Source organism: Callionymus lyra, chromosome 14 (assembly GCF_982586985.1).
Source record: "Callionymus lyra chromosome 14, fCalLyr1.hap1.1, whole genome shotgun sequence".
Lineage (NCBI taxonomy): Eukaryota > Metazoa > Chordata > Actinopteri > Syngnathiformes > Callionymidae > Callionymus > Callionymus lyra.
The window spans coordinates 364,067-382,616 of NC_141831.1; the positions used below are offsets into that span (position 1 = coordinate 364,067).

An 18,550-nucleotide genomic window follows, 5' to 3' on the forward strand; every position below is an offset into this window, starting at 1 on the left:
GGACAGAAGGACAGAAGGAGAGATGGACAGATGGACAGATGGATAGATGGACAGATGGACAGAAGGACAGATGGACAGATGGACAGAAGGACAGATGGACAGAAGGACAGAAGGACAGATGGGCAGATGGACAGAAGGACAGATGGACAGATGGACAGAAGGACAGATGGACAGAAGGACAGAAGGACAGATGGACAGAAGGACAGATGGACAGAAGGACAGAAGGACAGATGGACAGATGGACAGATGGACAGAAGGACAGATGGACAGATGGACAGATGGACAGATGGACAGATGGACAGAAGGAGAGATGGACAGATGGACAGATGGACAGATGGACAGATGGAACGATGGAGAGATGGACAGATGGACAGAAGGACAGATGGGCAGATGGACAGAAGGACAGATCGACAGAAGGAGAGAAGGACAGATGGACAGAAGGACAGATGGACAGAAGGACAGATGGACAGATGGACAGAAGGACAGATGGACAGATGGACAGAAGGACAGAAGGACAGATGGACAGATGGACAGAAGGACAGATGGACAGAAGGACAGAAGGACAGATGGACAGAAGGACAGATGGACAGATGGACAGAAGGACAGATGGACAGATGGACAGATGGACAGAAGGACAGATGGACAGATGGACAGATGGACAGATGGATAGATGGACAGAAGGAGAGATGGACAGATGGAGAGATGGACAGATGGACAGATGGAACGATGGAGAGATGGACAGATGGACAGAAGGACAGATGGGCAGATGGACAGAAGGACAGATCGACAGAAGGAGAGATGGACAGATGGACAGAAGGACAGATGGACAGAAGGACAGATCGACAGAAGGAGAGATGGACAGAAGGACAGATGGACAGATGGACAGAAGGACAGATGGACAGATGGACAGATGGACAGAAGGACAGATGGACAGAAGGAGAGATGGACAGATGGACAGAAGGACAGATGGACAGAAGGACAGAAGGACAGATGGACAGAAGGACAGAAGGACAGATGGACAGATGGACAGAAGGACAGATGGACAGATGGACAGAAGGACAGAAGGACAGATGGACAGATGGACAGAAGGACAGATGGACAGATGGACAGAAGACACTGAGGCACCAGTGAAGGAAGCAAGACTCTGATCATGTTGAGAATCAAACCTTCGACTCACAATGTTTGACAAACGTCACATTTTCATGAACAATTTGTCAACAGAAGCCAAACACAATCACATGATGTTGACACACAACATCTGACACACACAAATCAACATGTTAGGAAGGCAAGACACAGACACAAAACATCTGACACACACAAATTAACATTTGAGAAAGACCAGCACAGACACACAACATCTGACACACACAAATCAACACATTAGTAAGTCACGACACAGACACACAACATCTGAAACACACAAATTAACAAGTTTAGAAGGCAAGACAGAGACAGACACACAATAAGTGACACTCAGACACACAACAGAGACAAAGACACACACAAAGTGACACTCGGCCACACAACAGAGACAGAGACACACACACAGTGACACTCAGACACACAACAGAGACAGACACACAATAAGTGACACTCGGACACACAACAGAGACAGACACACAATAAGTGACACTCGGACACACAACAGAGACAGACACACAATAAGTGACATTCGGACACACAACAAAAATTCTTCTTCTGTCTCAGTTTAAAGATCAAGATTTCAAGTCTAAAGAAAGTTGTCGCAACAAAGACTTGAAAACATTCACGTCTTGCTCAAGGTCAGTAAACACAGGTGAGCGCAGGTGTACCTGAGAGGAGAGCCCTTGGGTGTGGCCACGCCGTAGCCCTTGGAGTCCAGGTTCCCTCCGACCTTCATGGTGTCGCAGGGTTTCCTCTGCTCGATGTACTCGTTCATGGACGACTCCAGCAGGTACGCATACTTGCCCTTGGACTTCCTGACCCGACTCACGCCGTCAGGTGTGCTCTTGACGAACACGGACGGGTCGGCGCTCTTCATGTACGACCACATCTTCTCGAACACGGCGATCTTGGAGCGCTGCAGGAAACACTGGGCTGTCAATCACTCGTGACGCGAAGATACTCTGAGGGTCAACACTAGCGTTGATGCTACTGAAGCAGCCAAGCAGCTTCTGAGCAGGGCAGAGAGAAGTGTCTCTGGACCAACACTCTGACACTGAAGGAACCCGAGGTTAGACGACATTGAGACCCCGGTTAAGGTCAGAACAAGGGCGTGTCCCTCACGACTCACCCTGAAGAACTCTTTGGTGGACCCTCCGTCCAGGGTCCCGTAGGCGATCTCCGTCTGCTTGGCCAGGTCCTCGGCGCCCTCGATGGGCGACACCATGCGCTCCACGGTCAGGAAGGCGGCGAGGTTGGCGGTGTAGGACGAGATGATGATGAGGGTGAAGAACCACCAGACGCCGCCCACGATGCGTCCGGACAGAGACCTGGAGACGAGCAGGAGAGTGAACACTCACTGTCATTAACTGTCATTAACTGTCACTCACTGTCATTCACTGTCATTCACTGTCATTCACTGTCATTCACTGTCACTCACTGTCATTCACTGTCATTCACTGTCACTCACTGTCATTCCCTGTCACTCACTGTCACTCACTGTCACTCACTGTCATTCACTGTCATTCACTGTCATTCACTGTCATTCACTGTCACTCACTGTCATTCACTGTCATTCACTGTCATTCACTGTCACTCACTGTCATTCACTGTCATTCCCTGTCACTCACTGTCACTCACTGTCATTCACTGTCATTCCCTGTCATTCACTGTCACTCACTGTCATTCACTGTCATTCACTGTCACTCACTGTCATTCACTGTCATTCCCTGTCACTCACTGTCATTCACTGTCACTCACTGTCACTTACTGTCATTCACTGTCATTCACTGTCACTCACTTTCATTCACTGTCATTCCCTGTCATTCACTGTCATTCACTGTCATTCACTGTCACTCACTGTCATTCACTGTCATTCCCTGTCATTCACTGTCATTCACTGTCACTCACTGTCATTCACTGTCATTCACTGTCATTCACTGTCACTCACTGTCATTAACTGTCATTAACTGTCACTCACTGTCATTCACTGTCATTCACTGTCATTCACTGTCACTCACTGTCATTCACTGTCATTCACTGTCACTCACTGTCATTCACTGTCATTCCCTGTCACTCACTGTCACTCACTGTCATTCACTGTCATTCACTGTCACTCACTGTCATTCACTGTCATTCACTGTCATTCACTGTCACTCACTGTCACTCACTGTCATTCACTGTCATTCACTGTCACTCACTGTCACTCACTGTCACTCACTGTCATTCACTGTCATTCACTGTCACTCACTGTCACTCACTGTCATTCACTGTCACTCACTGTCATTCACTGTCATTCACTGTCATTCACTGTCATTCACTGTCATTCACTGTCACTCACTGTCACTCACTGTCATTCACTGTCACTCACTGTCATTCACTGTCATTCACTGTCATTAACTGTCATTAACTGTCACTCACTGTCATTCACTGTCACTCACTGTCACTCACTGTCATTCACTGTCACTCACTGTCATTCACTGTCATTAACTGTCATTAACTGTCACTCACTGTCACTCACTGTCACTCACTGTCATTCACTGTCATTCACTGTCATTCACTGTCACTCACTGTCATTCACTGTCATTCACTGTCACTCACTGTCATTCACTGTCACTCACTGTCACTCACTGTCATTCACTGTCACTCACTGTCACTCACTGTCATTCACTGTCACTCACTGTCACTCACTGTCATTCACTGTCATTCACTGTCACTCACTGTCATTCACTGTCACTCACTGTCACTCACTGTCATTCACTGTCACTCACTGTCACTCACTGTCATTCACTGTCACTCACTGTCACTCACTGTCATTCACTGTCATTCACTGTCACTCACTGTCATTCACTGTCACTCACTGTCACTCACTGTCATTCACTGTCACTCACTGTCATTCACTGTCATTCACTGTCATTCACTGTCACTCACTGTCACTCACTGTCACTCACTGTCATTCACTGTCACTCACTGTCATTCACTGTCATTCACTGTCATTAACTGTCATTAACTGTCACTCACTGTCATTCACTGTCACTCACTGTCATTCACTGTCATTCACTGTCATTCACTGTCATTCACTGTCACTCACTGTCATTCACTGTCACTCACTGTCACTCACTGTCATTCACTGTCACTCACTGTCACTCACTGTCATTCACTGTCATTCACTGTCATTAACTGTCACTCACTGTCACTCACTGTCATTCACTGTCACTCACTGTCATTCACTGTCATTCACTGTCACTCACTGTCACTCACTGTCATTCACTGTCATTCACTGTCATTCACTGTCACTCACTGTCACTCACTGTCATTCACTGTCACTCACTGTCACTCACTGTCATTCACTGTCATTCACTGTCACTCACTGTCACTCACTGTCATTCACTGTCACTCACTGTCATTCACTGTCATTCACTGTCATTCACTGTCATTCACTGTCATTCACTGTCATTCACTGTCACTCACTGTCACTCACTGTCATTCCCTGTCACTCACTGTCACTCACTGTCACTCACTGTCATTCACTGTCATTCACTGTCACTCACTGTCATTCACTGTCACTCACTGTCACTCACTGTCATTCACTGTCATTCACTGTCACTCACTGTCACTCACTGTCATTCACTGTCATTCACTGTCATTCACTGTCACTCACTGTCACTCACTGTCATTCACTGTCACTCACTGTCATTCACTGTCACTCACTGTCATTCACTGTCATTCACTGTCACTCACTGTCATTCACTGTCATTCACTGTCATTCCCTGTCACTCACTGTCACTCACTGTCATTCCCTGTCATTCACTGTCACTCACTGTCACTCACTGTCATTCACTGTCATTCACTGTCACTCACTGTCATTCCCTGTCATTCACTGTCATTCACTGTCATTCACTGTCATTAACTGTCACTCACTGTCACTCACTGTCATTCACTGTCACTCACTGTCATTCACTGTCACTCACTGTCACTTACTGTCATTCACTGTCATTCACTGTCACTCACTTTCATTCACTGTCATTCCCTGTCATTCACTGTCATTCACTGTCATTCACTGTCACTCACTGTCATTCACTGTCATTCCCTGTCATTCACTGTCATTCACTGTCACTCACTGTCATTCACTGTCATTCACTGTCATTCACTGTCACTCACTGTCATTAACTGTCATTAACTGTCACTCACTGTCATTCACTGTCATTCACTGTCATTCACTGTCACTCACTGTCATTCACTGTCATTCACTGTCATTCACTGTCACTCACTGTCATTCACTGTCATTCCCTGTCACTCACTGTCACTCACTGTCATTCACTGTCATTCACTGTCACTCACTGTCATTCACTGTCATTCACTGTCATTCACTGTCACTCACTGTCACTCACTGTCATTCACTGTCATTCACTGTCACTCACTGTCACTCACTGTCACTCACTGTCATTCACTGTCATTCACTGTCACTCACTGTCACTCACTGTCATTCACTGTCACTCACTGTCATTCACTGTCATTCACTGTCATTCACTGTCATTCACTGTCACTCACTGTCACTCACTGTCATTCACTGTCACTCACTGTCATTCACTGTCATTCACTGTCATTAACTGTCATTAACTGTCACTCACTGTCATTCACTGTCACTCACTGTCACTCACTGTCATTCACTGTCACTCACTGTCATTCACTGTCATTAACTGTCATTAACTGTCACTCACTGTCACTCACTGTCACTCACTGTCATTCACTGTCATTCACTGTCATTCACTGTCACTCACTGTCATTCACTGTCATTCACTGTCACTCACTGTCATTCACTGTCACTCACTGTCACTCACTGTCATTCACTGTCACTCACTGTCACTCACTGTCATTCACTGTCACTCACTGTCACTCACTGTCATTCACTGTCATTCACTGTCACTCACTGTCATTCACTGTCACTCACTGTCACTCACTGTCATTCACTGTCACTCACTGTCACTCACTGTCATTCACTGTCACTCACTGTCACTCACTGTCATTCACTGTCATTCACTGTCACTCACTGTCATTCACTGTCACTCACTGTCACTCACTGTCATTCACTGTCACTCACTGTCATTCACTGTCATTCACTGTCACTCACTGTCACTCACTGTCACTCACTGTCATTCACTGTCACTCACTGTCATTCACTGTCATTCACTGTCATTAACTGTCATTAACTGTCACTCACTGTCATTCACTGTCACTCACTGTCATTCACTGTCATTCACTGTCATTCACTGTCATTCACTGTCACTCACTGTCATTCACTGTCACTCACTGTCACTCACTGTCATTCACTGTCACTCACTGTCACTCACTGTCATTCACTGTCATTCACTGTCATTAACTGTCACTCACTGTCACTCACTGTCATTCACTGTCACTCACTGTCATTCACTGTCATTCACTGTCACTCACTGTCACTCACTGTCATTCACTGTCATTCACTGTCATTCACTGTCACTCACTGTCACTCACTGTCATTCACTGTCACTCACTGTCACTCACTGTCATTCACTGTCATTCACTGTCACTCACTGTCACTCACTGTCATTCACTGTCACTCACTGTCATTCACTGTCATTCACTGTCATTCACTGTCATTCACTGTCATTCACTGTCATTCACTGTCATTCACTGTCACTCACTGTCACTCACTGTCATTCCCTGTCACTCACTGTCACTCACTGTCACTCACTGTCATTCACTGTCATTCACTGTCACTCACTGTCATTCACTGTCACTCACTGTCACTCACTGTCATTCACTGTCATTCACTGTCACTCACTGTCACTCACTGTCATTCACTGTCATTCACTGTCATTCACTGTCACTCACTGTCACTCACTGTCATTCACTGTCACTCACTGTCATTCACTGTCACTCACTGTCATTCACTGTCATTCACTGTCACTCACTGTCATTCACTGTCATTCACTGTCATTCCCTGTCACTCACTGTCACTCACTGTCATTCCCTGTCATTCACTGTCACTCACTGTCACTCACTGTCATTCACTGTCATTCACTGTCACTCACTGTCATTCCCTGTCATTCACTGTCATTCACTGTCATTCACTGTCATTAACTGTCACTCACTGTCACTCACTGTCATTCACTGTCACTCACTGTCACTCACTGTCACTCACTGTCATTCACTGTCATTCACTGTCACTCACTGTCATTCACTGTCATTCACTGTCACTCACTGTCACTCACTGTCATTCACTGTCACTCACTGTCACTCACTGTCATTCACTGTCACTCACTGTCACTCACTGTCATTCACTGTCATTCACTGTCACTCACTGTCATTCACTGTCACTCACTGTCACTCACTGTCATTCACTGTCACTCACTGTCATTCACTGTCATTCACTGTCATTCACTGTCACTCACTGTCACTCACTGTCATTCACTGTCACTCACTGTCATTCACTGTCATTAACTGTCATTAACTGTCACTCACTGTCATTCACTGTCACTCACTGTCATTCACTGTCATTCACTGTCATTCACTGTCATTCACTGTCACTCACTGTCATTCACTGTCACTCACTGTCACTCACTGTCATTCACTGTCACTCACTGTCACTCACTGTCATTCACTGTCATTCACTGTCATTAACTGTCACTCACTGTCACTCACTGTCATTCACTGTCACTCACTGTCATTCACTGTCATTCACTGTCACTCACTGTCACTCACTGTCATTCACTGTCATTCACTGTCATTCACTGTCACTCACTGTCACTCACTGTCATTCACTGTCACTCACTGTCACTCACTGTCATTCACTGTCATTCACTGTCACTCACTGTCACTCACTGTCACTCACTGTCATTCACTGTCATTCACTGTCACTCACTGTCACTCACTGTCATTCACTGTCACTCACTGTCATTCACTGTCATTCACTGTCATTCACTGTCATTCACTGTCACTCACTGTCATTCACTGTCATTCACTGTCACTCACTGTCACTCACTGTCATTCCCTGTCACTCACTGTCACTCACTGTCACTCACTGTCATTCACTGTCATTCACTGTCACTCACTGTCATTCACTGTCACTCACTGTCACTCACTGTCATTCACTGTCATTCACTGTCACTCACTGTCACTCACTGTCATTCACTGTCATTCACTGTCATTCACTGTCACTCACTGTCACTCACTGTCATTCACTGTCACTCACTGTCATTCACTGTCACTCACTGTCATTCACTGTCATTCACTGTCACTCACTGTCATTCACTGTCATTCACTGTCATTCCCTGTCACTCACTGTCACTCACTGTCATTCCCTGTCATTCACTGTCACTCACTGTCACTCACTGTCATTCACTGTCATTCACTGTCACTCACTGTCATTCCCTGTCACTCACAAACATGAGGGTTTGAATTCACCGAGTCGTTGTGAACACATGAACAGTGTGATGGATGTTGTGTGTTGATGGATGTTGTGTGTTAATGGATGTTGTGTGTTGGTGGATGTTGTGTGTTGATGGATGTTGTGTGTTGATGGATGTTGTGCGTTCATGGATGTTGTGTGTTAATGGATGTTGTGTGTTGATGAATGTTGTGTGTTGATGGATGTTGTGTGTTGTGCGTTCATGGATGTTGTGTGTTGATGGATGTGGTGTGTTGATGGATGTTGTGTGTTGATGGATGTTGTGCGTTCATGGATGTTGTGTGTTGATGGATGTTGTATGTTGATGGATGTTGTGTGTTGATGGATGTTGTGTGTTGAATGATGTTGTGTGTTGAATGATGTTGTGTGTGGATGTTGTGTGTTGAATGATGTTGTGTGTGGATGTTGTGTGTTGATGGATGTTGTGTGTAAGTGGATGTTGTGCGTTCATGGATGTTGTGTGTTAGTGGATGTTGTGTGTTGATGGATGTTGTGTGTTGAATGATGTTGTGTGTTGAATGATGTTGTGTGTTGAATGATGTTGTGTGTTGAATGATGTTGTGTGTTGATGTTGTGTGTTGATGGATGTTGTGTGTTGATGGATGTTGTGTGTTGGTGGATGTTGTGTGTTGATGGATGTTGTGTGTTGATGGATGTTGTGTGTTGATGGATGTTGTGTGTTGATGGATGTTGTGCGATCATGGATGTTGTGTGTTGATGGATGCTGTATGTTGATGGATGTTGTGTGTTGATGGATGTTGTGTGTTAATGGATGTTGTGTGTCGAAAGATGTTGTGTGTGGATGTTGTGTGTTGAATGATGTTGTGTGTTGATGTTTTGTGTTGAATGATGTTGTGTGTTGAATGATGTTGTGTGTTGATGTTGTGTGTTGAATGATGTTGTGTGTTGGTGTTGTGTGTTAGTGGATGTTGTGTGTTGGTGGATGTTGTGTGTTGATGGATGTTGTGTGTTGGTGGATGTTGTGTGTTGATGGATGTTGTGTGTTGGTGGATGTTGTGTGTTGAGTGATGTTGTGTGTTGAATGATGTTGTGTGTTGAATGATGTTGTGGGTATATGGATGATGTGTGTTTTGATGTTGTGTGTTGTGTGTTGAATGATGTTGTGTGTTGAATGATGTTGTGTGTTGAATGATGTTGTGTGTTGATGGATGATGTGTGTTGATGTTGTGTGTTGTGTGTTGAATGATGTTGTGTGTTGATGGATGATGTGTGTTGATGTTGTGTGTTGAAGGATGTTGTGCGTTGATGTTGTGTTGATGTTGTGCGTTCATGTGTTCACACATTAACGAGTGACTTAAACCCTGGAGACACGTTGAGGTCGAACATCAGGTTCAACTTCTTCCATCTGTGACTTGTTTTCGTTCCTCCATCTGTTCACTGAACCTTCGTCGCTGCAAACTGTGTTGATGTTTAAGTTGTGTTTGTGTGTTTGTGTGTTTGTGTGTTTGTGTGTTTGTGTGTTTGTGTGTTTGTGTGTTTGTGTGTTTGTGTGTTTGCATCGAGCGAGAAGGTTGTCGGTTCACTTCCTAATGTCATTTAAACCATTATTTTATTCATAATATTTATTTTATTCATAATATTTATTTATTTTATTAGTATGTATCTTATTTTAAATCTTTATTTAATAAAATAAGTAAAGAGAGTACTAGAAATACAGAGTACTAATAATAATAGTAACAGTAATAATAATATTAATATTACTATTAAGATTAAGATTAAGATTAAGATTAATATTAATAATAACAATATAATAACAATATAATATTTTTATATTATAATAATAATAACATTAATAAGAATAATAACAGAGTAATAATATAATAATAATAATAACAATAATAATAATAATAGTCACATTAATAATAATTACATAGTAATAATACCTGGGTGAGATGTCACATTAATAATAATAACATAGTAATAATAATAATAATAATAGTAATAACACAGTAATAATACCTGGGTGAGATGTCACATTAATAATAATAATAATAGTCACAGTAATAATAATAACCTGATAATAATAGTAATAACATGTATAATAACATAGTAATAATACTTGGGTGAGATGTCACATTAATAATAATAACATAATAATAATAATAATAACATAGTAATAATACCTGGGTGAGATGTCACATTAATAATAATAACATAGTAATAATAATAATAATAATAACACAGTAATAATACCTGGGTGAGATGTCACATTAATAATAATAACATAATAATAATAATAATAACATAGTAATAATACCTGGGTGAGATGTCACATTAATAATAATAACATAATAATAATAATAATAATAATAACACAGTAATAATACCTTGGTGAGATGTCACATTAATAATAATAACATAGTAATAATAATAATAATAATAACACAGTAATAATACCTGGGTGAGATGTCACATTAATAATAATAACATAGTAATAATAATAATAATAATAATAATAACTTTGTAATAATAATAATAATATAATAATAATAGTAACAACACAGTAATAATACCTGGGTGAGATGTCACATTAATAATAATAATACTGATAATAATAGTAATAACACAGTAATAATACCTGGGTGAGATGTCACATTAATAATAATAATAATAATAATAATAATAATAATAGTAATAACACAGTAATAATACCTGGGTGAGATGTCACATTAATAATAATAATAATAATAGTAATAACACAGTAATAATACCTGGGTGAGATGTCACATTAATAATAATAATAATAATAATAGTAATAACACAGTAATAATACCTGGGTGAGATGTCACATTAATAATAATAATAATAGTAATAACACAGTAATAATACCTGGGTGAGATGTCACATTAATAATAATAATAATAATAATAATAGTAATAACACAGTAGTAATACCTGGGTGAGATGTCACATTAATAATAATAATAATAATAATAGTAATAACACAGTAATAATACCTGGGTGAGATGCCACATTAATAATAATAATAATAATAATAGTAATAACACAGTAATAATACCTGGGTGAGATGTCACATTAATAATAATAATAATAATAATAGTAATAACACAGTAATAATACCTGGGTGAGATGTCACATTAATAATAATAATAATAATAGTAATAACACAGTAATAATACTTGGGTGAGATGTCACATTAATAATAATAATAATAATAATAATAGTAATAACACAGTAATAATACCTGGGTGAGATGTCACATTAATAATAATAATAATAATAATAGTAATAACACAGTAATAATACCTGGGTGAGATGCCACATTAATAATAATAATAATAATAGTAATAACACAGTAATAATACCTGGGTGAGATGTCACATTAATAATAATAATAATAATAATAGTAATAACACAGTAATAATACCTGGGTGAGATGTCACATTAATAATAATAATGATAATAATAGTAATAACACAGTAATAATACCTGGGTGAGATGTCACATTAATAATAATAATAATAATAATAGTAATAACACAGTAATAATACCTGGATGAGATGTCACATTAATAATAATAATAATAATAATAGTAATAACACAGTAATAATACCTGGGTGAGATGTCACATTAATAATAATAATAATAATAATAGTAATAACACAGTAATAATACCTGGGTGAGATGTCACATTAATAATAATAATGATAATAATAGTAATAACACAGTAATAATACCTGGGTGAGATGTCACATTAATAATAATAATAATAATTATAGTAATAACACAGTAATAATACCTGGGTGAGATGTCACATTAATAATAATAATAATAGTAATAACACAGTAATAATACCTGGGTGAGATGTCACATTAATAATAATAATAATAATTATAGTAATAACACAGTAATAATACCTGGGTGAGATGTCACATTAATAATAATAATAATAATAATAGTAATAACACAGTAATAATACCTGGGTGAGATGTCACATTAATAATAATAATAATAATAATAGTAATAACACAGTAATAATACCTGGGTGAGATGTCACATTAATAATAATAATGATAATAATAGTAATAACACAGTAATAATACCTGGGTGAGATGTCACATTAATAATAATAATAATAATAATAGTAATAACACAGTAATAATACCTGGGTGAGATGTCACATTAATAATAATAATGATAATAATAGTAATAACACAGTAATAATACCTGGGTGAGATGTCACATTAATAATAATAATGATAATAATAGTAATAACACAGTAATAATACCTGGGTGAGATGTCACATTAATAATAATAATAATAGTAATAACACAGTAATAATACCTGGGTGAGATGCCACATTAATAATAATAATAATAATAGTAATAACACAGTAATAATACCTGGGTGAGATGTCACATTAATAATAATAATAATAATAATAGTAATAACACAGTAATAATACCTGGGTGAGATGTCACATTAATAATAATAATAATAATAATAGTAATAACACAGTAATAATACCTGGGTGAGATGTCACATTAATAATAATAATAATAATAATAATAATAATAATAATAATAATAATAGTAATAACACAGTAATAATACCTGGGTGAGATGTCACATTAATAATAATAATAATAATAATAATAATAATAATAATAATGATAATAATAGTAATAACACAGTAATAATACCTGGGTGAGATGTCACATTAATAATAATAATGATAATAATAGTAATAACACAGTAATAATACCTGGGTGAGATGTCACATTAATAATAATAATAATAATAATAGTAATAACACAGTAATAATACCTGGGTGAGATGCCACATTAATAATAATAATAATAATAATAATAATAATAATAATAAAAATAATAATAATAATAGTAATAACACAGTAATAATACCTGGGTGAGATGTCACATTAATAATAATAATGATAATAATAGTAATAACACAGTAATAATACCTGGGTGAGATGTCACATTAATAATAATAATAATAATAATAGTAATAACACAGTAATAATACCTGGGTGAGATGTCACATTAATAATAATAATAATAATAATAGTAATAACACAGTAATAATACCTGGGTGAGATGTCACATTAATAATAATAATAATAATAATAGTAATAACACAGTAATAATACCTGGGTGAGATGTCACATTAATAATAATAATAATAATAATAGTAATAACACAGTAATAATACCTGGGTGAGATGTCACATTAATAATAATAATGATAATAATAGTAATAACACAGTAATAATACCTGGGTGAGATGTCACATTAATAATAATAATAATAGTAATAACACAGTAATAATACCTGGGTGAGATGCCACATTAATAATAATAATAATAATAGTAATAACACAGTAATAATACCTGGGTGAGATGTCACATTAATAATAATAATAATAATAATAGTAATAACACAGTAATAATACCTGGGTGAGATGTCACATTAATAATAATAATAATAATAATAGTAATAACACAGTAATAATACCTGGGTGAGATGTCACATTAATAATAATAATAATAATAATAGTAATAACACAGTAATAATACCTGGGTGAGATGTCACATTAATAATAATAATAATAATAATAGTAATAACACAGTAATAATACCTGGGTGAGATGCCACATTAATAATAATAATAATAATAGTAATAACACAGTAATAATACCTGGGTGAGATGTCACATTAATAATAATAATAATAATAATAATAATAATAATAATAATAATGATAATAATAGTAATAACACAGTAATAATACCTGGGTGAGATGTCACATTAATAATAATAATGATAATAATAGTAATAACACAGTAATAATACCTGGGTGAGATGTCACATTAATAATAATAATAATAATAATAGTAATAACACAGTAATAATACCTGGGTGAGATGTCACATTAATAATAATAATAATAATAATAATAATAATAATAATAATGATAATAATAGTAATAACACAGTAATAATACCTGGGTGAGATGTCACATTAATAATAATAATGATAATAATAGTAATAACACAGTAATAATACCTGGGTGAGATGTCACATTAATAATAATAATAATAATAATAGTAATAACACAGTAATAATACCTGGGTGAGATGCCACATTAATAATAATAATAATAATAATAATAATAATAAAAATAATAATAATAATAGTAATAACACAGTAATAATACCTGGGTGAGATGTCACATTAATAATAATAATAATAATAATAATAATAATAATAATAATAATAATAATAATAGTAATAACACAGTAATAATACCTGGGTGAGATGTCACATTAATAATAATAATAATAATAATAATAGTAATAACACAGTAATAATACCTGGGTGAGATGTCACATTAATAATAATAATAATAATAATAATAATAACACAGTAATAATACCTGGGTGAGATGTCACATTAATAATAATAATAATAATAATAATAATAGTAATAACACAGTAATAATACCTGGGTGAGATGTCACATTAATAATAATAATAATAATAATAATAATAATAATAATAATAATAATAATAGTAATAACACAGTAATAATACCTGGGTGAGATGTCACATTAATAATAATAATAATAATAATAATAGTAATAACACAGTAATAATACCTGGGTGAGATGTCACATTAATAATAATAATAATAATAATAGTAATAACACAGTAATAATACCTGGGTGAGATGTCACAGCCCTGCTGCATGAAGGCTCCCAGTGAGAACCATAACGAGTTGAAGATTCCAAAATCATTGGTATATTCTGGACTGTCTTTGTCCTTCTGCTGGTTCTCGCTGTGGTTCTGGTTCTGACCTGCAGGAGGACAAGAGGCTGAAGATCTCACACGACCTCAGGTGAACGACGTACCTGAAGTCAGGTCAGACATGAGCTGAGTTCTATGAGAGGGGGTTTCCTCTTCGTCGTCCGACTCTTCACCTTTCCACTCGTACGGACTGAAGCGACTCACCTGAGAGTAGAGATCATCTTATCTTATCTTAACTTCTCTTAACTTCTTTTAACTTCTCTTAACTTAACTCGTCTTAACTTCTCTTAACTCGTCTTATCTTAACTTCTCTTAACTCGTCTTAACTTCTCTTAACTTAACTCGTCTTAACTTCTCTTAACTCATCTTAAGTTAACTCGTCTTAACTTCTCTTAACTCGTCTTAACTTCTCTTAACTTGTCTCATTGTATCTTAACCTATCTTATCTCATTTTAACTTAACTTCTCTTAACTCGTCTCATTATATATTAACTCTCTTATCTTATCTGATCTTAATTTCTCTTGATTCATTTTATCTTAATTTCTCTTAACTCATCTTATTTTATCTTAACTTGTATACATGACCTCTTGTATTCACACATGTCACATGACCTCTTGTATTCACACATGTGGTCTCGAAAAGCGCTATATAAATATATATTACTTACTTACTTACTTACTTACATGTCACATGACCTCTTGTATTCACACATGTCACATGACCTCTTGTATTCACACATGTCACATGACCTCTTGTATTCACACATGTCACATGACCTCTTGTATTCACACATGTCGCATGACCTCTTGTATTCACACATGTCACATGACCTCTTGTATTCACACATGTCACATGACCTCTTGTAGTCACACATGTCACATGACCTCTTGTATTCACACATGTCACATGACCTCTTGTATTCACACATGTCACATGACCTCTTGTATTCACACATGTCACATGACCTCTTGTATTCACACATGTCGCATGACCCCTTGTATTCACACATGTCACATGATCTCTTTTATTCAAACATGTCACTTGATATCTTTTATTCACACATGTCACATGACCTCTTGTATTCACACATGTCACATGACCTCTTGTATTCACACATGTCACATGACCTCTTTTATTCACACATGTCACATGACCTCTTGTATTCACACATGTCACATGATCTCTTGTATTCACACATGTCACATGACCTCTTGTATTCACACATGTCACATGACCTCTTTTATTCACAAATGTTACATGACCTCTTGTATTCACACATGTCACATGATCTCTTTTATTCACACGTGTTACATGATCTCTTTTATTCGAACGTGTCACATGACCTCTTGTATTCACACATGTCACATGATCTCTTGTATTCACACATGTCACATGACCTCTTGTATTCACACGTCACATGACCTCTTGTATTCACACATATCAAATGACTTCTTGTATTCACACATGTCACATGATCTCCTGTATTCACACATGTCACATGACCTCTTGTATTCACACATGTCACATGACCTCTTGTATTCACACATGTCACATGACCTCTTGTATTCACACATACCACATGACCTCTTGTATTCACACATGTCGCATGACCCCTTGTATTCACACGTGTCACATGATCTCTTGTATTCACACATACAGCATGACCTCTTGTATTCACACATGTCCTCTTTTATTCACACATGTCGCATGACCTCTTCTATTCACACATGTCACATGACCCCTTGTATTCACACATGTCACATGACCTCTTGTATTCACACATGTCACATGACCTCTTGTATTCACACATGTCACATGACCTCTTGTATTCACACATGTCACATGACCTCTTGTATTCACACATGTCAAATGACCTCTTGTATTCACACATGTCAAATGATCTCTTGTATTCACACATGTCACATGACCTCTTGTATTCACACATGTCAAATGACCTCTTGTATTCACACATGTCAAATGACCTCTTGTATTCACACATGTCAAATGATCTCTTGTATTCACACATGTCAAATGACCTCTTGTATTCACACATGTCAAATGACCTCTTGTATTCACACATGTCACATGAACTCTTTCACCACTCTGTTGGTGACCGACACATGCCTGAAGGCAGTGACAGACACACAACTAAAGCAGTGACCGACACACAAATGAGGCAGTGACAGACAAACAACTGAGGCAGTGACAGACACACAACTAAAGCAGTGACAGACACACAACTAAGGCAGTGACAGACACACAACTGAAACAGTGACAGACACACAACTGAGGCAGTGACAGAAACAGAACTAAAGCAGTGACCGACACACAACTGAGGCAGTGACCGACACACAACTAAGGCAGTGACAGACACACAACTGAGGCAGTGACAGACACACAACTGAGGCAGTGACCGACACATACCTAAGGCAGTGACAGACACACAACTAAAGCAGTGACCGACACACAAATGAGGCAGTGACCGACACACAACTAAGGCAGTGACAGACACACAACTGAGGCAGTGACAGACACACAACTGAGGCAGTGACCGACACACAACTAAGGCAGTGACAGACACACAACTGAGGCAGTGACAGACACACGCCTGAAGGCAGTGACCGACACATACCTAAGGCAGTGACAGACACACAACTAAAGCAGTGACCGACACACAAATGAGGCAGTGACAGACAAACAACTGAGGCAGTGACAGACACACAACTAAAGCAGTGACAGACACACAACTAAGGCAGTGACCGACACACAACTGAAACAGTGACAGACACACAACTGAGGCAGTGACAGAAACAGAACTAAAGCAGTGACCGACACACAACTGAGGCAGTGACCGACACACAACTAAGGCAGTGACAGACACACAACTGAGGCAGTGACAGACACACAACTGAGGCAGTGACAGACACACAACTGAGGCAGTGACAGACACACAACTAAGGCAGTGACAGACACACAACTAAAGCAGTGACCGACACACAACTGAGGCAGTGACAGACACACAACTAAAGCAGTGACCGACACACAACTGAGGCAGTGACCGACACCCAACTAAGGCAGTGACAGACACACAAATGAGGCAGTGACAGACACACAACTAAAGCAGTGACCGACACACAACTGAGGCAGTGACAGACA

General features: G+C 38.0%; 1 protein-coding gene across 3 annotated transcripts in view; it reads right to left on the reverse strand.

Annotated features, from left to right (window-relative positions):
• The window catches only part of LOC148065618 (glutamate receptor 1-like), an 81,263-nt gene that overhangs the window by 14,700 nt on the left and 48,013 nt on the right, over window positions 1-18,550 (reverse strand). For all 3 annotated transcript variants that reach the window (XR_015713334.1, XM_087807924.1, XM_087807923.1), the window contains exons 12-15: window positions 15,499-15,598; window positions 15,309-15,444; window positions 2,276-2,474; window positions 1,815-2,062 (exon numbers count right to left, since the gene is read on the reverse strand). Coding sequence is in view for 2 of the 3 variants with exons in the window: in XM_087807924.1 (XP_087664050.1) it covers window positions 1,815-2,062; window positions 2,276-2,474; window positions 15,309-15,444; window positions 15,499-15,598 (683 nt within the window). In the remaining variant the exon portion in view is untranslated. The remainder of the gene's footprint in view (window positions 1-1,814; window positions 2,063-2,275; window positions 2,475-15,308; window positions 15,445-15,498; window positions 15,599-18,550) is intronic.